Here is a 26,209-nt window from a genome sequence, read left to right as displayed (position 1 = left end):
TTAAGAACTGAGATGACAGTCCCAATGCCACTCCAGATCATTTCCAAGATGCTGTAGATTAACAGGGCGATCACAGACAAAATCACAGTCTGAATCATTTCAGAAAAGGTCACAGAATGTGGAAAAATGTGTGTCAAGCTCCCAACAAAGGTCCTCAGATTCAGGAACTGGTCTTTCCACTGTCAAGAGAAAATCTGTCTTGACACAGTGACACCCCAAGACCCCCATTAAATTGGAATGACTGTTCATGTGAGGAAGCAGAGTAGAAGGAGGACTTCAGTTTCTGATGTTCTGGACCTAGATGCTGTTTAAGTGCCTGTGACATTGAAGTGATGTCATGAGCAGCTCCAGAACAGAGCTGAGGCTAAACTGTCAAGTCTTGCAAAACCTGTCAAAAACCTTGCTAATAAAAAAAAATAGCTAACTTGACAAAAGGCCAGGCTGAGTGAATATGAAAGAGGATCCATGCTCTGAAGTTCGATTAGCTCATTTAGGTCAGGTGAAAAGTTGGGCTAGTTTCATTGGGTATTGTTAAAAAGCTTACGTTAATCACAGTGAAAAGTGATGCACATATAAATCAGACACAATAATCATCTGGTATCTCATACATAAATTCTATTTTAAAAGTCAAAATTAAGTGCCTTCAGTTAAAAGTATTTGGGACATTTCGACAAGCTGTAATATGTAGAGGAGGATTTTCAGTTGTGATAATGTATGGCTTTTAGGCTTTTAACTGAAGCATTAAACTGGTGTCAGTTACAAACTATGAGCACAGTCCAAGGATACAGTTTGATTGGTTCTAACTTCAGAGTGAGATGGTATATTACAAATAACTTGTTTTCAACAATTAGGGTGCTTTTACTAAAAAAGGAAATTAAAAAGGCCTCCTTTTTTCTTAAATATTTTGCCAATTGAGTAATAGTTCTCATTAGCCATAGAGGTTACCTCTACATTAATGTAGCAGTGAATCTTTTATTTGTCCCTTAATGGGCATTTAGTCTGCTAAATGTATTGCTGAAAAATACTACTGAAGTTAAAATCCACCAGGGCCGAAAAAGTATTGTAATGTATTTACATTTATTAATACCATAATTAACCAAAATAATTACAAATATTTAAAAAAAAAAGTCTGAAGGAGAGATGAAAAAGCACCCTATTTTATACTACTCTCTAAGAGCTTACAGGAGATTTCTTTGGAAATATATGACTTGATACCTATCTCTTCTATGCTCTGACTAGGTTAGTACTGACAATATGTACTAGCCTGCATAAACTAGTGAAGTTCTGAAAAACAGAATTATTTATAATCTCCTCCAAACCTGTAAAAATAGTTGCCAGAAATATACATGTCCCTTTTTGCTTGCTGACTGTTAAATTGAAGCCAGACTTAGACATAGGTATCTAACTTTTAGGCCCTTGATTTATGACATATTCTACACTGTTTATCCTGTGATAAAAGCACAGGATAGAGAGCAACAACATACAGTTTTATTTATTGAAATTTCCTCCAAAGTTCATAAGTTTGCAGTAGGAAATATGATTTTTCTACATTTTTAAAACCCCAGGGATGTAGTCATTAATATGTCAGGAGTTTGTGTTTGACAAAAGACACTATTTTTTGTATTTTGTACACAGTGCCAAAAGTGCACTGGATGTTTTCTTTTACAAATGAAGGTTTCCTGCCTAATCCACTTGTTCTAATCTCCAGCTGCCTTTTTGGTAAAACATGAGCTGAAGAAAAACAAAAACATTAACTTTTTTGTTTGTCTTCTTCTATTCCTTTTTGGTGGCTATTCTTTCATTGTTCTGACACACCAGTACAACAATAATTCAAAAATATTTTTGCCTAATAAATTACTGCCTGATGTTTTCTGCAAATAAATACATTACACTGAGCCATAAATACAGATTGAGCTGCTGCTGGCTGTGTTTTCCATCTGCAGAACCTTTCTCCAAACTGCCTGATGACATCACATAGATTATTCTGACTCACTGGGATCTCACAAAGCCTCTGCCTAATGCAGGTATTAGCAGCAGCAAATATTAGCAGTGGACATCAACTCAATGAAGCAGCAGAGTAAAGCAGATAGAGAATTTTTTAAGAGTGGTTGAGCCTGTATGTGATGAAAATAAATACAGGGAAGGATTGATTTAATCTGTTTACATAACTGACTTAAAATTAACTTGCAATTAGGCCCTCACCAAGAATTACTCAGTGATTACACCCTCCAGCTGCCTAATACAAGCAAGGGTTCTGGGCAAGGCTTTAATGAGGAGGGATGAGCTGCTGCCCCCCAAATGGGTCCTTTCAGGGCCACCCTGTGGAATGACAGAGCATGCCACTAGAGGGAACTCAGCCTATGCCATACGAGGCCTTGACACTGGGTTTTCCCTACTACTCACTTACTTGGACCCTTAAGCATAGCACACATAAAGCTATATGCATCTGCTTTAGAGACACCAGCGGCAGTAACTCCATCTGTTGAACCAAATGTACCAGTGCTCTTTTGCATCGCATGTGCACATGGCGCGTTTTATCTTTTCTATCAGTAGTAATGTGGTTTTTAAACCTTTTGTCTGTTAATTCTTTTCTTTCCTCTTCATGTCCGTGTCTACGTGGTGTCAATGCTCCCTGGAAATGAACCAAAAAGTTACTGAATGTGCTCGTGGCTACTTTGTGGGTAAAAAGCTTTCCTTATATTTCTGTCAGGAAAAGGACTTGGGAGTAGGAAATTAAGGAAGGGTGGAGGCATGCTAGAGGTCCTTAAAAAGCGAGGTCAGGGAGGCTGGCTGTTGCTAAGGGAGACAATATGGAGAAAGATTCCTACGTCAGCAAAGAGCTCCTTCCTCTGATCATGAGGTATCGGCTTCCCTCTCCTTCACCTTCTTCAGATCTCAGTGAAGCCCAGAGGGAAAGCATGTCCTTCCCAGTCCCGAGAGCACCGCCCACATAACCATCTCAGCAGTGTTAGAAGTAAGCTAAGTCCTTCCTAAGAAAATTGTGACTAAGATGGCATTTGGATCAAGGCTCCAAGACTTGATCATGATTACTTTTACCCTTCCCCCACATCTTCACATTGTATTCCCATAGTATTTGAAAAGTAGGGCATGTCTGTGTTAAAAATCATATAAACATGAAGCAGTTTGGAAGACTGGAAATAATCAGTTAATTAACAGCAATACATGTTAACTCCTCAGTGTTGCCACAGGGGAGAGGATAAAATCAGGCTGTGTTGCTGGTACACAAGTTTCTGTTTCATCTCAAGGCTATTTAGGGATGGGGGCTGCCCTCTCACTGGGTGCTACTTCTGGGACTGTGAAGAGAAAACTGGAAAACATGGGGCTTTTTTTGAAGGCTGCCTTCTTTAAACACTCTGAAATACACTGATATTGCCATCAAAGCTGGCACATTTCACAACATTACTGAGGCCGGTGACTGTGATCCAGATGGGGGCTCACCAGAATTGGGGGTCCTGACCTGACCCCTCCTTTTACCCCAACACTTCCTAAAGACAGAAATTTCAATGTGTATGTTGCTTGTTCATTCTTGTGTACCCAGCTGTGCCTCTCCAGAGCTTCAGCATTTATTCCCAACAGCACTGTAGTCAGAAAAATTAAAAAAAAAAAAATTCATAACTGAGAAATAAAGAGTGAAAATGAAAAGTCTCGAAAGTAGGAGTTCCATTCTGCACAGGCATAGTTAGTGGATCAGAGTTATCCATGTGGACAATGTAATGGCACCTGTGTTAACCAGTTTCTATTAAAGTTAACTTACATGCATCAAGAAGTCACATGGCTGCTGTTCAATTCAGTCTTGGTTATAAGTTTGAAAGACTACCCTTGACCAAAATGAAAGAAAACTCAAAGGAGCAGTGTAAACTCTTACCTTAAATTGCCTACAACACAGCCAGGTCAGAAATGTTTGGCTAACCACAGAACTACCACTGAGCACTCATACAGCCACCGTCCTACAAGCAGGAGGCTAAGGAATTTTGGACACATGGAGCAAGCAGGCTGTACATGTGACAGGCTCTCAAACAGCAGGCTCAGCCTAGAAAATTAGATAAAAAGCCGTGGTTCATGAGTGTCAGGGCTGCAGACTGCTTATTCATCTTCCTGGCGTGTCCTCCTGCCAGTGACCAGTCCAGGTCAGACCTCTCAGACTTCCTGATCTCTGAGGAAACAATTCTTAAGCTCTAATTGTTTGGGGTTTTGAGTTGTGTTTGACAGATTAATTCTATGGTATCTGTGTGGACCAGTGCATCAGTTGTTTCTAGTCCTCCAGGATATCAAGTGAGGTATGTTATGGTTAGCAAGGCTTGACAGGTCAATTCATATCAGGTTGACAGGAGAAATCTCAAGAGGATTATTGCCTCTTGTAAAAATCTAACTGTCCTCTAGGAAAAAATACATACTGTCTTGGAGGAATTGTACCCTGAACACAACAGAATAAATGTGGCACACTCAAATTGATTTTTCAGGTGAAAAAACCTACATGTATGAACATTTGCCTGGAAGTGAGGGAAACCGAGAACAATTAAATGTATTTAGGAGGAAATACAAGAAAAAAGATACAGCTGCAGCAAAAAGTAAAGAAAACAGTTGGGGAAGGTGATGGGAAGGCTTGAGGTGTTACGAAGGACTGGCTGCTGATCACTCGAAAATTGCACGTCCTGTCCCCCTGGAGGAAGATCCTCTCTCTTGGGATAGACTGGGCCTCTCTCTTTCTTCCAGGATCTAACGAAAGGCTAAAGATAAAGCAAACATAAAGTCAAGGAGCTATGAGGATACTGTGCATGTCCATGGCCCTCTCAGCCAGCTGCTGGCTGCAGCATGTTTGTACAGCAGCAGAGAGCAGCAGCTAATGAGCAGAAACTCATTGTTGACTTATCATCAGCCTTCCCACAGCTGGTCATGGGGAGAGGACAGTGGTGTGTATAGATTATATATTCTACCAAAGGGTCCAAAAAAAACGGTGGAGAAAAGTGTGTCATCTTTCATGTGCAAATTACTAAAACTATTGTGTAATAGAACTGTATACAACACAAAACCTAGGTGCATCCTGATTTATCTCACCAGTCCTATCAAACTACAAACATTTCTAAGCACAACCTTGTATTAATTGCATTTTACACACTACACAGTGAGACAAGGAAGACTTGCAGACCACACACACAGCAACCATGTGAACTGCCAAAGGCAAAACCTGGCTGGACCTCCAGACACTGTGGTTCACTTTCTGGGTGAATGAACAGCCAGCTGAGGGATCTCAAGCCAGCAAGTTCCCTTCTGCATGCCTGTTTTCCCAGCTGTAAAACATGAAGGCCTCTAACATACTGTAATGTACATACTTTATCTGGCTGCTTCTACAAGACCATGAAAACCTGAGAGCAGTAGGCACTCATGCAGCATTTTGTGACACTTGAAGCACTGCTAGCCATTGAGAATGCTGTACCAAGGTACAATTTCTAGTAATGAACAGTAGGTACTGACCAGTCAAAGAAAAAGTCAGTTGCAACATCTGTCATCTCATATTAGTCCCAGTCAAGGAGTGGAAGCAAATTGAGTTTCATCTAGTCATTAAAATTCCTTAAAATTCCTTAAATTTGCAGTAATATCAGCTACATTGGGAGATGATTTTTTTCTTGCAGTATCTTTCCTTCCAACATTAAACAATGGTGATATCTACACTGCTTCTCTCATCTCTTAGTTGACCTTGTTTTTCAGGGTATTTTTTTCCTACCTGTCTCACCATTTTCCTTTTCACTCCTAGTACACAGGAGAAGGGGCACAAAAATATATGATCCCTTTTTTAATACTTGCATACAAAGAATGTCTAAAATTTGGACAAGGTCTATCAATTTATTACTCCATTAATTCCTACAATGACCTATTGCTATTCTAAATATGATAACATGCAATTTCAGAATATCCTGATGCTAGGAATGAAACTTACAAAAACTTCATGGTATATACACATAAAAGCAAATTACAGATCTCAAATTATATATAGTTTTAAGTAAGGGCACACCTTATTCTTTCTCGTGCAGCTATGTGACCAGGCAGTAAAGAACACAAGAATCAGGTGATGAGAGAAACTATAGAAAAGCCTCTCTATATTAAGCCCTTTATTAAATATAGCTCTAGGTCTTGTTTCAGGAAATGAAAAACAAAGTAAATTTTATTTTGATTGCCATTGCCATCACCACTTATAAGGACTTTGGCAAATTAAAGGGTTCAAAGGCCTACCTGATGAAAGTACACTGCTTCATTAAAGGAGCAAATGACATCCTTAATATAAACAGCAATCTCCTCAAAACCTTTTGCTTTATGACCTTAAGAATGGCACAAAGGCCATGATGATTTTCACTTCTTGAAATACATACAGCCACTTACTGAACTACAACTAAAGCGTCAGCAAAGTCTGACTGTGTAACTACAAGAAAGACCTTGATCCCCAAACACTTCCTCTTTCAGGTATAATTTAGGGAAATCACACCAGTTTACTCACCACTGGCAACCTACGCCATAAGGATGCATAACTAGCGTAGTCTTCAAACTGAAGACAAGGGTTTATGAACCACTCAGACTAAATGATGCATCTGCCACACACTTGTAGTAATGTCACTTAGGCTAAGGTTAAGTAAAAGTACCAATGCAGCCTTCCAAGAGAGCCAGGCCTTTTCAAAATCTAAAGGCCTGCTTTCTGGGAGTTGAACAAATGAGATTTTATTACCTCATGGGAAAAAAAGTTAGAGAGGAATGCTGACTTCAACACAGGGGGAGACTCTGCTAGGACATGTTTGTTGTGCAAATTAATTCCTCAGGAAACTCTTTCAAATTCAGCTGAATTCTTGACCTTGCTGTCTTAGCTCTGATAACATTCTCCTACACTCTCAAAGCAAGCCAGAAAGTTCACAGCCTCAAAATTGCTGATAACATTCTATTGTTCAACTTCAGTAGTTAGGTCCTTTTATTGGATAATGTATTTCTCCTTAATTGATGGATATAACATTCATCAATCTTTTCTAGGGAAACGGCAACTAAATATTTATCTCTTGCTATCAAAAATATTTAACACTGTGGTTCCTGTTCAACAAGGTAGCATCAGTTTTTCACAATAAATGTTTACATTTTACAATTGTACCTCTTACATCACAGCCCATTCCTAACAGAAAAACCTCTTAGAAATTACAACAGAAAATAAATCCCCTTAAGAAGTTCAGTCAAGCACATAATATGAAAAAAAAATATTTAAAGAACACGTTGTAAAATCAAAACTCAAAGAGCACAAGAAGTTGTAGAAGAAAATAAGGAATGTGCTTAACTGCATAATGGAAGTGTCATAACTTTCCTTCCAGAACATGAAGGGAACCTACAAGAAAGATGAAGTGGGACTTTTTACAAGACCATGTAGGAACAGGACAAGGGGAAGTGGCTTCAAACTGAAAGAGAGTAGGTTTAGATTAGGTATTAGGATAAAGTTCTTTGCTGTAAGTGTGGTGAGGCACTGGAACAGATTACCCAGGAGAAGCTGGGGATGCCCCATCCCCGGAGGTGTTCCAGGCCAGATTGGATGGGGCCTTGAGCAACCTGGTCTAGAGGAGTGTCCCTGTCCATGGCAGGGGGCTGGAACTTGATGATCTTTAAGGCTCCTTCCAGCCCAAGCCAGTCTATGATTCTATGACTCTATGTAGAAAATAAAGGTAAACTTGATTTCAAAATTACAATGACACATAATCTACAATCTTCAGGCTTCATATAATCTAATCTAATACTTGATTCCAAAACTGGTTGAAGAAGAAAAAAATCCTCAAGTGTGATGATTATCAAATGTTCTATAATGCAAAAGCTTAAAAAAATATAATCTGAAAGTAATTAAAGTACTGCTTAAAATGACACGCCTTGGATGAAATATTAATCAGATGAAATAAAATTAAATTTACAGTCTCATATGCAGATTGCTTAAGAATTCAGTAGAATTCAGCAAAATCTCTGAGGAGATCCTGGTGAAATAGTGTTCAAATGCACACAGGATTTCTAGCTCCTGTTGCATTAGGAGGGAGAAGCATTTTAGCTTCAGTAGAGCACCAAGTCAGCCATTATTAATGAAGCTGTCTAATGGGCTGAGACTTAGCTATGCACAAGAACCCAACAACAGATACTTCTGTCCTCCATGAGAGCTATTTTTTCAGGACCATGAATACGTAACATTTAACTGTTTAAAAGTAAAGTGGTAGTTAACTCTCAGTTGATTCCCCTGCAGTTCTGCACAGCATTGCACTAGACTTAAACAGAAAGGATTTCCATTATCTAACTGAAGTGTCAGCGGTCAGTTTCCTTAATGACTTCAGAAGATTTAGTAAGCAACTTCTTTAATTTCTGTACAGCAGACACATGACTAGCTGATAACACATCCACTAATTTTGTTCATTTTCTTCCTTAAAGGCTGTTCACTTCCTAAGTCTTTATATTACATTGCAAACAAGTCCTCCAAAGATGATACTAATGTTTTGCTGGCTCTGAACTCAAAAAAGACTATGTTCATGTAATACAATGGCTCCTCTTCAGGGAACTTGGATAAAGAATATGTCAAAGTGAAGGAAATCTTGAGAGTAAAAATCCCCATAAGATGATATTGTAGAAACATAAAGGAAAAAAAGCAGGAAAGTGACAAATGAAGTGCAGAATATGGTCCTAAAAAATTACCACGTTCTGATTTTCAGGTGGTCATGTTGAAGTGCACATTGCACTTAGGCCTAATACACAAATCAGTCCATTGTGCAGGAAGGGGCTCAGCCCAAAGATCTCAGGAAGACAGAAACATGAAGTGCCCCAACACTTCTGCCAGATCATTGAAACAGACGTGTTCTAAATAAGCTTTGGGTTTTTACCTATCATTTAGGAAGACCAGATTGTCACCTTACCCTTTATGGTCCAACAAGGTATGGCAGGTTTTAAGTTTTCAACACTTCCCAAGTCTCAACCACCAGCTTGGAAAGAATTAACTGAGGAGATGAGAACTATTGGCAATTAACATTTAACGAGTTCTTTAACCCTGAGAGATGTCTTGGCAAATCAGGGCAGGAACAAAGAGGTGTGTGACATTTAATGAGATAATAATCATGGGGAAAAAGGGCACCTCCTTCTAAATAATGCCAACCCACCCACAGGGCTGATGGAAACTCCCTCTTGTCAAGCTAGTTAGCAAGATTCACGGTGACCCGACAAAATTAACCACTGCCTAAAGCTATGGGCAATTGTTAAAGCATTTTGCTTTGCACTCGGGTGACACTCAGGCAAAAGCAAAAAACGGGGTAAAAAAAAGCACAACGGCTGATCAATACAGCATTTACCAAATATAGCAAACTGGGACTTAGAGTGCCCTTGAGTCATCCTCGGCAAGATTCCAGTGGAATTTTTCTTTGCCCTAACACTGTTCATTTAAAAAAAAATCCCACAAACAAAAAACCAGGAGCTTTGTTCATTTTTAGAAGAGAAGATGGGGACACTAAGTTATGGAGTATTTAGATTAGGCAGGAAACTGGGTTGTTGAAGCCACACATTGACCTCAAGTACATCAAATATGGTCTTTTTTGCAAGACAGTGAATCTCTAATTCTTTGGGGTGAACAAAAATTTTGTACCAACTCTTAATTTAGAACATCTATAGTTAAATAGCCTAATTTTGCAACTACATAACCGATGTCTATAAGCAAGCCAAAAAGTCCTGCCTTGGTTTTTGAGCTTTTGACCAACCTCATTTCAGGACTGTACTAATGAATCCTGCCAATTGCCCCGCATGGAATGAAGTGATGCTCCGGACAGAAGCTGCAGCCCATGCAGCGTGAACACACCTAACGCTGCTTAATCTGTATCTCTGCGGACACCATTCACACTGCAGAGCCATCTCAGCTGGAGACAACAGGCATTTCTTCCCATGTACCCTTCCTAGGATACTGGAGGATACTGTAAATTTCACATTTCCTAGTCTATCAATCTTATTTAAACACTAGATTAGGAAAGTAACTGTAAATTTGTTACCTCCTCAACATGCCTGTCAGACTAATCCACAATACAACTCCTTAATTTTAAGTCAGGGGAATGTATTTTCCAGCGTAACTATGAGCAAGAGACAAATCTGGTGAAAAATACAAAATTCAACTTGCTCCATTCATTTTCTGCCATTGCTACTTTTCAGTGTTAACTAGTTTAATAGCAACTTACTATGAAAACATTTAAGGAGCATTTCCGCATCAGTATGAATATCTTACTGCCCAATTTGCTTGAAATCTCAATTTTCAACAAACCTAAAACGACTCATCACAAACGTGACCTTTTTTTTAAACACAAGGAATTCTTAGTGAGCTATTTAATCTCTTAATTTTGCCTGATTCAGTTAAAAGACAAAGTATTTCTAGTAATGCACTAAAAGGCAATCAATGTAAATTCACATACTTGAATTAACAGACACACACTCAAAGAAAAACAGAGACATGCTTAAGGGGAGGCCAAATTGTTTTATTTAATTTTTTAGTGACCAATTGGATTTTAGGCAGAAAGCTCTGCTCTTTCCTTCTTTTTTTTCTGTTTTTGGTTTGTTTTTTTTGTGGTTTTTTTTTTGGTTTTTTTTTTTTTTTTACTTCTTTAAAGAAATCAGCAGTGCTCAAATTGGTGGGTTGGAATTTCAGTCAAATTCCAGTTAATTTTAAAAACAAACAGATGAACAGGAATCCCAGATAGTTTCCAGAGCAGAGGACAAAACTTCACATTTGTATGAAAATTCCATGTTTATACTTGATTGGGAGACAGAATGTAAAACTATTGTCAGTAGTGCATGAATAGAACATTCACATTTGATCTGGAACCTTAATCAGAAAGCTGTAGTCTCCTTCCAAAATTTTCATTACCTTGTGCAAAGCAAGTCAAGTCTTCACGTGTCAAGCACACACGTAAAATTGTCCATTTTTTATATACAAGACATCTACCAATCAGGCAGTGCAAAATACATCCTTTCATAACAAAACTAAAATGTACCTCTCAAAGTATGAACAAGAATATACACATAATACAAGATGTACACTATTTACACAACCATAAAAAATATAATACAAGTATTTTTTTTTTAAATGTGGTAAGACTTGACAGTCTTTTGCAATTTCTGTTGCAACAAGGCATGTTTAAGTTTCCTGGATGGAGTTTTCTTTGCCAATTACTCAAGAGATCTTGGAAACTACGCTTGAACTTTTAGGAGAGTTTTCAAATGGACTGCCATCAACTCCCTGTTTTGGTCAGATAGTTCAGCTGTGCCACCCACCCAGTGGCTGGGAGGCTTTGGAAGGACGCTGGGAGATGGTGGGTCACTAAACTTTGCCCCAGCGTAATTTTCTTTTTGGCTCACTTCATTTAGGGTGATAGGTTTCTTGGACTTGGCATTTCTGAAGTTCTCTGTGTTTTTAAGTGGCTTTTTCTCCTGCTTCTGAACTATTTCCGGCGACACAGAATCCTGCCAAAAGTTCTCGATCTTTTTCGCCGAGGCGATCTTCGTCACTGGCGTGTTACACTTACTCTTCTGCCTGTTAATCTTTGGTTGTTCACACAGATGTAAGCTGTGAACGGGCTGGCCGTAGGGGACGGCCGCCTTCTCTGTCTTTCCCATCTTGTTTTTTAAGAACTGCGGAGACAAAGAATAGTCACGTCAAGCACGAGCCCTCTCCTCTGCGTTCGCTCACCGACCCCGACACTTGGTGGGGCGCCGGGGGCCATCTCAGGCACGCGGAGGAGTACTGAAAAGCCTTCTCCCCGCTATTCCTCGCTTATCTCACGGCTCATTCCACCGCTCGGCCGGCACGGGCGGCCTGAGGGCGCGGACCCCCCCCCGGCCGCCATGGGGCGCTGCACGCCACGCACGTCCCGCCTTCAGCGGGCGCGGGGCGGGGCTGGCGCGCAGCCAGCGGCAGGGCTAAATCCGGCTTGTTGCTGGGGCGCAGCGCCGGGCGCCCATTGGTGGGCGCCGGGCAACCAATCGCCGCCCGCGGTTCGCCTCTCAGCCCCGCCCCGCCCCGTCCGAGCGTAACGGAAACTCTGCCGCCCTCCCCCCGGGCCCCCCCTCACCGCTCTGAGGGGGCGCGAGGAGGGGGCGCCCCGCTCGCTGTCCCCCCCCCCCACCACTCCGAGAGAATGGGAAAGCGGTCGCCTGGCTCACCGGGCACCGGCAGAGGGCTGAGGAGGAACAGAGAAGTGAGGAGAAGTAGCGCAGCCCCGTCTTTACCTCCTTCCTGAGGGGTTTGCCGGGCGCGGGTCTCGAGGGGGCAGGCGCGGGGGGCTCCTCCGGGGGGGGCGTCCGTCACCAGGTCGGTTCCCAGCGGGGTCCTTCTCCCCAGCCCGGCGCGGTGCTGCTGGTACTGCTGGTAGCGGCTGGGCAGGAGCCCTGCGGGGCCGGGCCGGATCTTTCCCTTCCTCCGCCGCACCCTCTTCAGCGCCGGGCGGGCGCTGCCCCCCGGGCCCGCCAGGCAGCAGCTGGGCTGGTTCTCGCAGTTGCTATCCCCGCGCCGGAGGCGTTGGAGCAGGGCGGAGGGCGGCAGCCGCCGTGGGTCTTCGGTGCCCGCCGAGATCCGAGCCAGGAAGGGCGGCGGCGCCGTGGTGGTGACCATGGTGGAACGTGGGTACCCAGAATTGTGCCGGGGAGAGGGGGTCGAGCCCAGGCAGGGACGAGTAGGTCGGGTTGCTGGGGAGGGTCTGCCCGGGCTTTGTGACGGGCTGAGGAAGTGGTAGCACAACCAGAGCAGCCGCTAGGAGAACATGGCGGGGGAGTGAGGGGAGCTGCCAGCGGCGTCCCAGTGTTGTTACCCGGGCGCGACCCGCCCACTTCCGCCCCCGCGCCAACCGCCGTGCGCTGATGGCGCCAGCACCGCCCCTCCCCGCAGCGACCCACCAATCGCGGCGGAGCGGCGGCCTCTCTGCCCCCGCTCCAGCCAATCGGAAGCGACACAAGCACTCGGGGCCACGCCTCCCCTGGGGCCGCCCCATCCGGGCGGGCACGCCCCCGGCTGCGAGTCACGGGCTCGCAGTGCGCGGCAGGCGGGCGGCGCTCCGCCGGCCAATCGGGATCCTCACGGGCAGCCGAGGCCACAGCCCCGCGCGCCCCGCAGCCAATCGCGGGAGACGTAAACAGGCGTCGGCGCGTCCCCCGGTGGGCGGTGGCGGCGGCTGGGCACGCGTCGTTCGCCATGGAGGAGCCTGGCTCGGCCGCCGCGCCGCCGGAGGGGCGGGGGCGGGACGAGCGGAGCCTGGAGGCGCTCAGCCTGGCTGGCGGCGGAGGGCCGGCGGCGGCGGGGCGGCAGCTGCCGGAAGGGCGGCGGGCGACGCTGGCGAGCGCCCTGGAACTGGAGGGGACGGTGCTGCGCGAGGGGGGCCTCACCCAGTTTGTAGCCAACAACCTGGAGCGGCGGATCCGGCTAAGCGGCGCCCCGCGGGGCGAGCCTCCGGCGGGGGCCGGCGGGTCCTCCATACCCGCCATCGACCCCGGGGCGCTGCAGGACGTGGTGGCCCTGGCCGGGCAGGTGGCGGCGCAGGTGGACGAGCTGCTGCGGAACGTGCACTGCGGGCTGCAGGCGCTGACGGCGCTCAGCGTCGGATGCATCCAGACCTACCGCGACGGCGTGGAGAGCCTGGGCGAGGCGGCCGACCTCAGCATCCGCGCCATGTACGCACTGGTGGCGCGCTGCGAGGAGCTGGACCGCGCCATGCAGCCCGTGCCCGCCCTGGCAAAGCGCATCCGTGATATGAAAGGCACGCTGGAGCGGCTGGAGGGCCTCTGCAAGTAGCTGCTCCCGCCGCCGGTGCTGGATGGAGAACCGCGGCCTCGCCGCCGCCCCTCCCGTGCCGGCAGCGGGGGTTTGGGGTTGATGCTCTCTCTCCGGCGGCCCCACCGCTCACGGCGTCCGCAGCTCTCATCTGCACATCCTTGCTCGCTGTCCCCCGTGCGTGACCTGCCGGCATCAGTGGCCAGATCGCCTGTGTTGATCTGGAGGAAGGGAAATTTTTGCGGCCCATGAAGGAAAACGTCCCGGTTGAAAACCGCGGGGTAAATGGCAGATGGTGCTTTTTAGCTTCAGCTCCATTAAAGAATTTGGATTCCACATGCCTTACGCTTTCTATTTATTGAGGGCTAAGAGAGACTAATCAGTCTTAATTAAAGATAGCTGTTAATTTTTTTTTTTAAATCAAGTTCAAAATTTTTGTGAGTACCTGCTTGATGCTTACAGGCATATGTGCTTATTTGTAGTTGATTTGGTGTCTGAAGAGTAATTGCCACCTATGCTGTTTCAGCAGATAAACTCGCAGAACACCGCTGTTTCTTACAGGACACAGTTTTAAGATAAGAGTAAATTTAATACTTGTAGCCAAGACACTTGTTTTCCGAGAAGAATATAAAATCCATGGAATATAATGGAGATTCAGATTAGAACAAATCCATAAACAAAGTTCTAAATAAAAGCCTTCAGATGAAATGTGCTTTGCCTCTATCAATCTTTACAGTTTTCACAGTGTAAAAGTTTAAATGGCATCACTGTGAAATGATCCTGTTATTTTGTGGTTTGCTTTTTTTGTTGTTGGGGTTTTTTTTCTTTCCACTTGGGAAAATACCTAATTACATGAGGAATATGAATACATGATGACATTACGTGGGTGTATGACTGACATAAAATGACTGCTTTGGAATAATTTATTTATATAACTTGAAGCTTTTGTATATGCATCACTGTGCAGAAATGATTTTGCTGTATCAGTGAGTGTTTCCTCTGAGACCTGAGAGTAGCTGAATTCTCTACTCGCTAAGGTTCCTATGCAACAAGCCTCTTAGGTGATGCTCTTAGCAATCCATTTAGGACACAAATGTCCCTGTAACAAGATTCAGCAGAGAAACGATCACTGTGACCTTGTGTAAGTGTAATGGTGCTTTTGGTGACCAGTGGCTCCTAAAAAACTTGGAATTAAGGTAGCCGGAAATACTGCTCAAGTCCTGTACCTGTGGTTGAAGAGCAGACAGGTTCATGATGGGCAGACCTGCTGCCTCACCATCATCTCATTAAAAACACCGAGTGAGGGATAGACACTGTGATACCCCGTGCTTCTGCATGCAGACAATAGTGAATTGTAACAAAATAATTCATGTTAATGCCACTCTGGTTTGCATGATGCCAGTCTCTGGCCTGTTTTGAACCCCTCGGCACAGCCATGTCTTTCCCTCAGCATAGGGGTGTATTTCATGTGTGGCCTTGTAGCCATAGCAACAGGAGAAGTCTGGAAGTGGGCTGTGCCACGGTAGGGCTCTCTGGTACTGTCTGCTGGGGAGTAGCTGTGGCTCCAGAAGGGGACCAGAGGCCTAACAGAACTTAAGGGAGAAAAAAAGAATTTAACTGCTGCTGCATCCCATGGGCCTAGAAGACACTAAAGATTCCTTAACACCACAGCAACAGCTGTACTTTTAATAGTTTTGTTACTCCTGGGAAAGTTTGAACTTGTCTGTTATGCAAATGCAGTAGTTTTGCTAAGTGTGTTTGGTTAATGCCAAGAGTGAACACCAAAGGTTGATCTTGCGCAATTTGTGAGTACTGTTGAAATGTACAGGAAAGACCTGCAAGCTTATTTGTGTAGCCACATATGTACAGCTGCTCTTCACTCACACAAGTTAAGGTGAAGCCTTTAAAGTGTTTCAGTACACTTTTGATTTTGATAGTGTTTCATTTGCAGTCATCTTCATTCAATGCTAATTCCCTACTAAAATTGTCAAGTCTGTAGAATAAAGTTACTACTTTTATGTTTTTAATTGTTAGTGATTAGTTGTTGTTGAAGTGTTTCACTTATTATGTTTCTTATTTGGGAAAATAATTTGAAAGCTAATTTAGATTCTGCTCCTGCATCTGCACAAAGACCTTTTAATGTGATTGCAGACCTGGTTTCAGTCTAGGTCCTCAGGCAATAATTTCTGACAGTGATGTCATTCATGTGATGAAAAAGGAATGACTGACTACTGAATTGCAAGCATGAAGAAAGCAGTAATTATGCTGTTTGGGTTTGGTTTTTTAATATTTTTCTGAACACATCAGCTTTTTTGAAGGGCAGATTTAACTGAACTTGTTGAAGTGGCTCCTGTTCCCTGGTGTCTGCCCTGTACATTTGCCATCCCTGGGGCAGGCACAGCTGAAATGATGTCAGCCTGTGCTGTGCCCCCACAATCGATACCACTTTGTAACCACATGGCTGCTGTGGTTTCCAGCCCTGCTGTCCATGCTGCCCTCCATTGCTGCAGGAATAGTGATACTTGCCAGCGTCTTTGTCAGCGGAGCTCCAGTGCCAGCCCTGCCCTTGAAATCCCATGTGAACTGCCTGTGAGCTACGTGCAGCTCTGTAGCTTCTGGTGAAGCTGGTCCTTCTGCAGCCATACACTTCTGTACTGCCCTTTTGATCCTAGTTCAGGCTTTCTTCTGCATATTCTGTGTTAATTTTAGCACTTTCCAGCTTTTAGGTGTTGAGAGTGAAAACTTTCAGGTTCTTTTAGACTTTTTTGCTTAATCTGTGGATGAGCAGTGTAAAACCACATTTGGGTTTTCCAAGACCTTCGAATAGCTTTCATATATTTTCTTGCTTAGTCATTCAGTTTTAAAATTGGTTGTTTTCCTTAGCTGCCAAGTGAACTTTCATTGTAACAAGAAGGGCAAGGTCAGGGAAGAAAATTAACAAAATATAATGATGTGCGTAGCGCTAAGCAAAGCCAGATGCAGAATTAGCTGTGGACTAGGAATAATGTTCTCTGCTCTGAGAACCACCAGTGACTCCATTAGGAATTAGCTTAGTCTGATAATGTTCTTTTTAGAGTGTAAGATCTGACTGTGGAAATCCTTTTTCTGATGAAATTATGGTTGGTTCTGCTTCATTCAGTACATTTTTTAGTCTTCCCTTTGTAAGGTTTTATATTCCCTGACTCTGATCCAGTTCCATATCTGTGCTATTTAAAGAAGCTTTACCGGATAAAACCTTACTACAGCTGAGAAAAAACCTGGTAACACAAAGCAAGAATGAACTTCACTGACATTTCACCTTTAAGACTTTTTTCCAGTGTTGCTTAACTGCATCAAATGTTCAATAAGTAAATACATCAACTTTATGTGTGTCTTGTATCTAAAATACACAAGATTTTTGGGTGCAATATGCAGCTTTTTGGTGGTACTTACTGCCATGAATGTGAGGAGCAGCATATGAGTTGAATCCAAGAGCAAACCTCTTAGCATTACAGATGCAACTATTTTGAAATGGTTTCAAACAGCATGGTTGTACTACCAGAAGACAAAAAATTGCAAAGCTTCCAAATTATCAACAGCTCTCCAGAGGAGTAAGATCAATTCTTCTAGCAAACTGTTTTAGCCAAAACTGAAAAGTGTGTTAAGACAGATACCTCTTGGAATAGGTGTCGTCCAGCATAAGACAGGTTCTGGCTGTCAGATGCCACGCTACCTTGTCCTGATCAACTCTAGTGTGTACTCATGAAAAAAACAACTTTTAAAGAACAGCAGATCATGTTTACGATGCTGTTACAACCTGCTTTTATTGCCCGAAAATTACTTTGAGAAAGGAACATTCCTATAAAAATTATAAATTAGTCCAATTAGTACATTTTTGTGAGCATTGTCTGTACTTCTGGCATTGTCCCCACCCGTTCCCCATCCTGGAACCTCCTGCAATGCATGTAAGAGCACACAGGGAAAATTCATGACACTTCTCTTTTAGAAAGCTTAATGCAGTAATTGCATCAGATGCAGGAATTGAAACGCGACTGAATTTCCTGTTTGCCCCTTCAGCTTGGTGCCTCGGGAAAGCTTTTGTCATTGTTGCTCTCTGTTGTTTGAAGCTCCAAAATTAGAGATGTGATCAATGGACTTGAGCCCTGAGCTTCCCCCTTAGCAGTCAAGATTCTTGTGCCCCCTGTTGCGACAGCAGTAACATTACTCTTATAACAGGAAATATGATAAAGAATCAAAATTTGAAACCTTCTTGCAGTTCTGGTTCCTTTCTTCTATTTATACACATTAGAAGCCATACAACAAACAAAAGACTCATAACCTCTTCACCCAAAGACTCTTAATTGATCCTCCTCCCAAGTCTGAGAGAATGTGAATAGGTTGGCAGTTTCAAAAAAAGTAATAGTTATTGGCTGTCAAGGATAACATTCTTGAGATTACTCATGCAGTAGCGTTGAGTCCTGATGAGACTTAAAGAGAACGTGCGTTTAAAGAAAATACTACGTTTTTATTATAATATTGGTAGGGTTGGAGATGGGGCAGTCTCATCTTGTGCAACATTTGCACAACTGGCAGCTATTGTTTGCTTAGCAGGGTTGGACTATCACATGCATTGGCCAGGATGCAGCAGCACTCATTAAGTGGGAGAACAGAAAAGCAGAGGTAAAATTATCTTGATTATTTTCCTAGATTACAGCCACAAAGTGCTGTCACTGTAATTGTTTCCAGAATTTGAGTTAACATTGCTGTGATTAATTATGAAGTACCTTTGTTGAAAGTAGATTTTTATCAGAGAAGGGTAATAATTTATGTCAGTATTTTTATTTTTATGAATGCTAATTAGAGAGGTAAGAATCTGAGAGTTTCATCCAACACTCTATTTCTTGTCTCAGGGTCACCAAGGATGTTTTTTCCTTGTTTTCTTTATAGACAATGCTGGAAAAATTCTCACCACTGAACTTGCTTGCAAGACAAAGAGCTATACCCAGTGAGTTGTTAGGAGGGGTTTCGTTAAGGACACTTTCTTTGCCTAGAAATACATGTAAATTAAGGGGAAAAAAATTCCACAAACTTGCCCAATCCTGGGTGTCTGGTTTGTCAGTGGGATCATTTTACTATACTCAGTAGCAGAAAATTCAAAAACTCCCAGGCTGAAATCTTAGATTTTTAATAAGTGAGCTTTCTTTTGATGACCTAATATCAGCAGTGAAGTTTACCAGCCATTTTCACTCTAATGAGATTTTTCTTGTCTGAACTTGAGCTGATGCCACTCAAGGAAATGCTAACCTGAAAATAAACTCCTTTAAAGTCAAAGTGTCATTTGGCTTTGTTCCGCTTTCTGTTTTCACTGCCTATGCAATTCGTTTACTCAGTGGATTTTTTTTTTTCCCAGACTGGGACTTTTCCAGTGACGTGTCCTCAGCTGGAAGGGGAGGGGAGTTTCTCGCCACTGAGCAACATTGTGATTTTCCATTTTCCAAAACTCTTCCTGCATGCCATTTATAGTTGGTGATACCGATCTAGTTTGGTTTTGTTTCCCTCTTTAAAGAAAGAGATGTGCAACTGCAAACCTTTCATCTCTCCTGCTCCGATGCCATCTGCTTTCTTTTGTCTGCTGAGAGGAACTGGAAAGTCACAACTGTGTCCCTACCCCCCTCCCTCCCCCACCCCGTTCACCATTTTCGACAGCCATCAGCTGTACCCCATTTCCCCTGGCAAAACCTTGTTCTGGACCTCATCAGTTTTCAGTGCTATTCTTTGATCCCACTTATCTCTTGTCTTCAGTTGCATGACTTACTGCATCTGTGTTATCGTGCTGGCAAGGCACCAGCCTTCTTATTAGCTCAGTTATGTCCTCTTTTAGCTGCCCTTGTTGTTTTTCATTCCTGTTTGCCTCCAATTCCAAATGGTTATCTGCAGGTCCTGGCCAAGGCTTCTGCTGCCTACCTGACCTATTCTCTTTTGACGTCATCCAGTTCTTTATCTTTCAAAATGTCACAGTAAATTACCTTACACTTTGTTTTTCTATAATTCTTTGCTGCTGTCTTCTGCAATGCTTCTTGTATCCAGAATAGCCACCACCAACTGTCTTGCTTTAAAATCAAACTCAGGCACTGGGAAGTCAGAAACTACATATATAGCAGATAATTGTATTAAACAGGAGGCATAATAGAAAAATTAAACATCTGTATTTGGAGAGAGTGAGGTCTTATTCTTTGGTTCCAATCTATTTTAATAATATGCCAACAAATGCAAATACAAATTACAAACTACTTGCAAAAAAACTGTGAATGCTGTGATGTATCTGGTAAGAGAGGTGCAAATCAATCACCTGCTACTTACATAGGCTCCCGAGGATGGGGTTATACAATACCAAATAGTACGTGACATGGTGAGGTGATGCAGTATGTGCAAGACCCCAAAGCAAACCATATTGTTTTTCTTTTTAATAGTAGAAAGATTAAGTAAATACTGTAGTAAATCTACTGCTAAATGAAATTCTGGTCTCCCTGCCTTCATTTTGGCATGCATTCACACAGGGCTCTTGCTGACTTTACAAAGAGCTGGATATATTTTTGTGGAAGTTATGAAACCCAATGGGATGTGTTAAACTTACTACTTGCAACAAACCTTGGAAAGAAATAGTGGTAAAAAAAGATGGGACGGAATGTTTGGAGTACAGGATATGCCAAAGCAGTTCCTTTCTTTTGTTCACCAAGAATCATGTGTACATACTTTAGTATGGCAAATCAGTTCCTTTTTAACAAGATTATTCATATTTTCCACGCTGCACAGACAATGGAAAAATGCAAGTCATGACAAAAGGACTAATTCTACGTAAGTGATAAAACATCTGTTTCAAAACAAGAGTTAATGTTGGGCTGTACTGGGTTGAATAGCTGTAAAAAGTCAAGCTTAAAAGTTGTTAAAATTCAGGTTTTAATAATGGTCAGCTTTGCAGATCCTAGTAAGTATGTACAATTTTTTTATTAAAATACCTATCAGCAATGATTGCAAAGACTTCAGTCCAACCAAATGCTAGGGTCTGTTTCTTACACTTTAACTGAACAGTGAGGTAACTGATTGGGACATTCAGCAAAGTAGGAGAACATGTTTCCCTTATGTGTTAATATAAACCAGAAAAATTGTGTAACTTGTTGATGACTACTGGGATTTACATAGCACTGTAAGAATTTTTGGTTGCAGCATTCATTCATCAGCATTTAAGGTTGTGAAATCCCATGTGCTTGCTCTTTGTCCTTGATTATTTATGAGCTATGCTTCAAGATAAGGGTCAGTACTTTGTCTCAGAAATGGTTCAGCTTGGCTAACAGACAAAACAAGACTGGGACAAAACTATATTTGTTTCTCTACCAATCCATAAATGAGACTTTGAATTAAGTATCTTGCTGATATCCATTTGCACAACACCTGGGAAACAAAAGTTTCTGGGTTGAACGTAACATTGCATTACACATGCATGATACACATACAGCAGCATGACTTGTCACTTCTGCCTGCTAGATAACCTATCTGTAACAGTATGTATTACTTTTATTAAAAGGCAGCTGGATGATGCAAACACTGGGAGTCATATCAAAGGGTTTCTCTGTTACACTGTTTTATGTGTTAGGCTTTTTTTTTTCTGATCCCTTTTCAGTTCTAAACAGTTCCCTCAGGGAATGCTCCTACTGAGCCCTTTTTTCCATTCCCAGCTTTCCTTCCTGGTTAGTGGATTCTTTTTTTCTAGGTTGCACTGTTGTTCTAAACAACTTCTAAGAAAGTAAATTAACATATGTACTTTGTTTATTCATCGTGTTGGCTCAGCCAGTGTGCTAGTAGGCTGAAATACTTGTATTTTGGCAACCTATTCAATAGCAGGTGTGATTGAAAGTGGGTTCTCACTGCAGAAGAGTTTTTGTGAGTTGCTGCAGAAGTGGCATGCCCTTAGGGCAGAAAGAGATCAGCGATCCCACGGGGAGATCTACAAGCCTGGCTCCAGGTTGCTTCTCTAGAAGGCAGAATAAAGAATAAATAGGCCAGGTGGTAGATTGCCTGTATGACCACAGATCGGCTGGGGTGGATCTGGGGGGTGGGCAAGTACTCACTGCACACCACCGTCTCCTTCAATGGCAGAAATTACTGTATCTCTAGGGTGATTAATGCTGTCAAAACTGGATACACATTTACTTATCAGACTTTTGGATGTTACGGTTCACGTAGAAGAAAATAGTATTTGACATTAAACAGAAGATGAATGTAATTGAACTATCCATTGTAGCCCTCGCCCCTGCAATTGCCAATTTTTGTACATGTAGTTTTGCCACCCAAAGGTAAAAAAAAGCTTCTTTATGGTGACAGTGGGTGTCAGTAACAGATGGAACAAAACATAGCTCGATCAGGAACAACAGGGGATATAACCACAGTTTGCTGACTGTGGTAATGTGAGAACTGTCCTGGCTTTAACTTCATCTTTTCTATATTGCAAATCTGAAGAGACACAACAATAAAATTCCCCCCACATTTTTCTGGTAAAGTATAAATGACATGTTTGTTTCAAAATCTGGATTAATAATGTCAGTTCTAACTTTAATTAGTTCAGCTTCACACATAAAGCTGACCCAATTTCCTTGGTAGATCACAAACCTAAGAAAATCTGAGGCCCTGTTTTTGATATTTGATGGCAATGCCAGGCATGCATTAAAGCAGCCCAAACAGCTCCTTTCCTGCCCAAGCCATGCCCACTTGTTCCTTTTCATCTACTGCATTTCCCTCTGAGTTTATCCAGACTGCTTGTGCAGCCACAAAACAGAGTGAGGAACTCCACCCAGATGAGCAAAGCAAGGAGGGAGTAGAAGACTTGTCTGGTTTTTGGCTGCATTGATTCCCAGCCATGTCCCACTGCACACAGTTGCTCAGCACAAGGGAGGAATTCTTGTGGAGAAGAAAGGGTGTTCCAGCCACATGCACTCAGCTGAGATAAGGGAAATGCTCAGGGAGGGCTTGCAGCTGCTACCACTTACATCATGTTGACCCACAGCCTACAAAAGTGCATTGCTTGCGCTGGTGGTTGGGTTGGTCCCAGGAAAGAACCTCATAGTTAAGAAGCAGGGTTGCACTGAAACCAGCTATTAATGCCTTAGAATTTAATTTTATGCTGTTAGAGATATAAAAACTCTTTTCAGCCTGGCTGGAATTTCAGCTACTGTGTGGATGAAGAAGATTACCTAGCAACAGCTCTACCCGTTTCGAAGCTGATACAACTGCAGTACAGAGAAGAATAGAAAATAATGAAGTGGGTTGTTTTTCAGGACAAAATGTCTTGTCTTTTTGTTCTCCCTGTTGCCTCTGTGGTAATCAAACTTTGCATCTGAGACAAATAATCAAAACAGGCTTCCTATTTTAAAACAGCATAACCTTGTGTATGACCAGCACTGTGTACATGCTGTTTATACTCATTTGGGCATCTCTGTGTCATTGTTCAATAATTCACATTTAATAAATCATTTTTAGTTCTGTTCACAACTCTTTGCTGTTGTGTAGCAACACATGCTGGCATGTTTTTCTTACTCTCCACGGTAGAGAATATGTATAGGTCGGGCCTGAGTTCACCGAGACTGATAAGTCTTTCACTGAGGTTTAGAAAGCCTAAAATGTGTGGTGTAGTGAGTCTCTGAAAAAAGTCCAAATATATTTAAAAAATACAATACTGAACTCATTTTAGCAGATCTGACTCCCAGAAAGTAGAAGGACATGTGAAGATTTTTCTCCCAAAGGGGATTATTGAGAAGCTGTTTCTGCAGGGCTGACCTAGATACAGGACTTCACAAAGTGACTTTTCTGAAGAAGTGTTAACATTTTCCAGTAACACCCTGCACTCTTTCAGTGTATAAAGATTGCAAACCCAAAACTTTAAACTACTCAGAGATCTCGGAAATTCATTTCAGGCAAGTACAGAATAATTTTCTTACCTCTTTCCCTTTCTGGAAGAGCTTAATCTCTCTGAGTAATTCCCTAAAAGTCCATCTGGACAATGACATTTTCATATCCATATTGAGTGAAGGTTTGAGTGTAAGGATAAGGGTTTTTTTTGCATTAATCTTAACCTAGTTGCAGCAGGTAAAACCAGCAGTGGAAAGATATGGCATAGACTCCAACTGTAGCTGCATGAACAGCAATGTACCATAGGCACTATGTTCTCTGAGGCCAAGTCTATTTCATCATGCCCATCACAAAATATCACTGTTCTGTGAACCCTAAAGCGGTGAGAATGTGAAAGGAGTATAGGAAGTTACAAACACATTCCAAACAGAAATAAAATTTTTTCCCTTTCTCTAAGGAATGCCTGGATGACAAGAATTTACGACTTACACAACGTCATTATTTAAAATGGCATTTACCAGTTTATTCTTAAAGTTTTCTAGATCAGTGGTGCTGCAGATGTAGGATACTCCTCCCTATACTTTGGAGTGAGGCTTTTTTGGGAACGAGTAGCATGTGTTCTTGTACAGCTTGTTCCACAATGCATACCAACAGAAAGCGAAACTAACCTCACAAGAGCAATGTTTGAGCATCTGATTATATATATAGCCATACATATATATTACCATAAGTTAATTGGTATAAAATATATATATTCAGATTTGATTTTTAAAAAGCCTGTGGGGCTGCTAGGCTGATGCCTCTGCTTCAGTCTGCATTCCCTTCCTTTGCCTTTGGCCAGTTTCTTGGGGTATTTTCAGGACTACCAGCACCTCAAAAGAGACACTGTGGTCTTCATTTACTTTTGTACAGTATGTTACACATATTTTGTATAATAAGGTCTTAGAAATAAAATCAGGTCTGTATGTACTTTCTCAGGTACTGTATTATAGCTCCTACATGTATTATTCTTCACAGGCTATATATTCACATACAAAATCATAGTATATGTATCTATAGGTACAAAATTATGATGCAGGAAGTCCAAGAGAGTGCCTATGGGTAGTAATCTTTTCTGTGTGTGACTGATCACATGAGAAAGATTTCTGCCAGTATAGCAACCCAGATCTTAAATCATCATGCATGCAGGTTTATAGGCCGTAACACTGACCCTCTCTTTGCTATTTCAGGCTGTAGAGGAGTGGTAACTAACAGCTACTGCCTGCCCCAGTCTGCCTCCTGCGCTAATCAGGACCTCAGTTACTCCCTTAGTTTTAAACACAGCCTCCAGTCAGGGCAAGCTTTTTACTAACGTGTCCATATTCAGGCAGTAGAGAAACAAGAAAGTGTAGCAACAGAATGCTGCTCTACTTTGTGGAATCCAGTCACTCCCCAGCTCAGCTCCAAAGACTGTGAGTCATACTTTCCACTTAATTAAATTAGATGAGTTTCTCATATATCATGTCGTACTTTGCCCTACTGCTAGTCATCTGCCATCGTGACATTTTAATTGTTTGATTACTTCATCTGTACTCAAAGCACACTACTATCATATGGTTCATTTTATGCAGTAGAACATATATTCTTCAATGTTACATGTGGATATTTTTTACAGTGTAGATTTCCATTGAAAAATCATCCTTCATAGCTGATGCAAGTAAGGCCTCAGTTGTCTAGGTCAAACTGTAAGAACACTAGAGACACCAGTGTTAGTCTTCCAGGAATGACAGGCATCTTGCTTATAAGCTTGTTGTCCAGCTTCTTATCTCTGATACATCAAACACACCATCATTTCAGCTGTAAAGGATCAATAGCAAGGCATCTTGTTTTTCAGGCCTGCAAATCAGTGCTTGAAGTCACAGCTGTTGTCTCTCTTCAAGCACACCAACCCTCTGGACAGACACTTTCTTCCCAGATAGATCTGCTGAGTAAACCACCTACAAAGTAAATCATCTGCCATGTCTGCATGTCTTCGTCTAAGACTGGTAATGTCCCCCCTCACAGTGTGAGATGTACACGTCATCAGTGCAGCACACACGTGTTTGGTGGTGCAGACTGATAGCCTGGTGATTATGCCAAGCATGATACCCAGTCCAGGGACCTGAATTTAAAGCAGCTCTGTCCCAAGCTCCTTCTGTGCTCTCTGCCCATACAGAGATTCACTCCACTGATTGAACTAATGCTGTGATACCTTAAGAGGCTTGAGCTGAAAGGAAATTTCAAGATTTAAATACACTTGAAAGAAGGCTGTATATATAGCATCCATTAGTCTGTTAATTTTATTACTCTTAGAAAAAGGAGGGTAGTCTATATTCCACAGAATGTCTGGGTTGTCTTCTGTTTGAAATTTTAAGAACTGTATCATAACCTCGCACTAGGGAATGATTCCAGGAGTTGATTTTGCTATTTTTTGCTGTTCCCTATTTACTTTGGACAGGAAAAGTAACTGTACTTTAACTTCCATCATTCCAAGTTTGTGAGGTTGTG

General features: G+C 42.3%; 2 protein-coding genes across 2 annotated transcripts; one reads left to right on the top strand and one right to left on the bottom strand.

The window, feature by feature from the left end:
• Positions 1 to 10,084: 10,084 nt before the first annotated feature.
• Positions 10,085 to 12,841, bottom strand: LOC121673296 (proline-rich nuclear receptor coactivator 1-like). The gene is given in 3 exon segments (XM_042046491.1): positions 10,085 to 11,673; positions 12,271 to 12,337; positions 12,339 to 12,841. Coding segments are annotated over 3 exon segments (822 nt in total). The 5' UTR covers positions 12,653 to 12,841; the 3' UTR covers positions 10,085 to 11,232.
• On the top strand, positions 12,651 to 15,831 carry LOC121673293 (BLOC-1-related complex subunit 6-like). Its single transcript, XM_042046487.1, is given in 5 exon segments — positions 12,651 to 12,713; positions 12,764 to 12,829; positions 12,831 to 13,090; positions 13,092 to 13,215; positions 13,217 to 15,831. Coding segments are annotated over 5 exon segments (1,122 nt in total). The 3' UTR covers positions 13,826 to 15,831.
• The last annotated feature ends 10,378 nt before the right edge of the window (positions 15,832 to 26,209 follow it).

This window comes from Corvus kubaryi, unplaced genomic scaffold (genome assembly GCF_017639235.1).
Source record: "Corvus kubaryi isolate FWS band 111438036 unplaced genomic scaffold, C.kubaryi_AGA036_p1.0 65329, whole genome shotgun sequence".
In the NCBI taxonomy this organism is placed as follows: domain Eukaryota; kingdom Metazoa; phylum Chordata; class Aves; order Passeriformes; family Corvidae; genus Corvus; species Corvus kubaryi.
The sequence above is the reverse complement of the archived record's forward strand: the minus strand, read 5'-3'. Positions and strand labels throughout refer to the sequence as shown.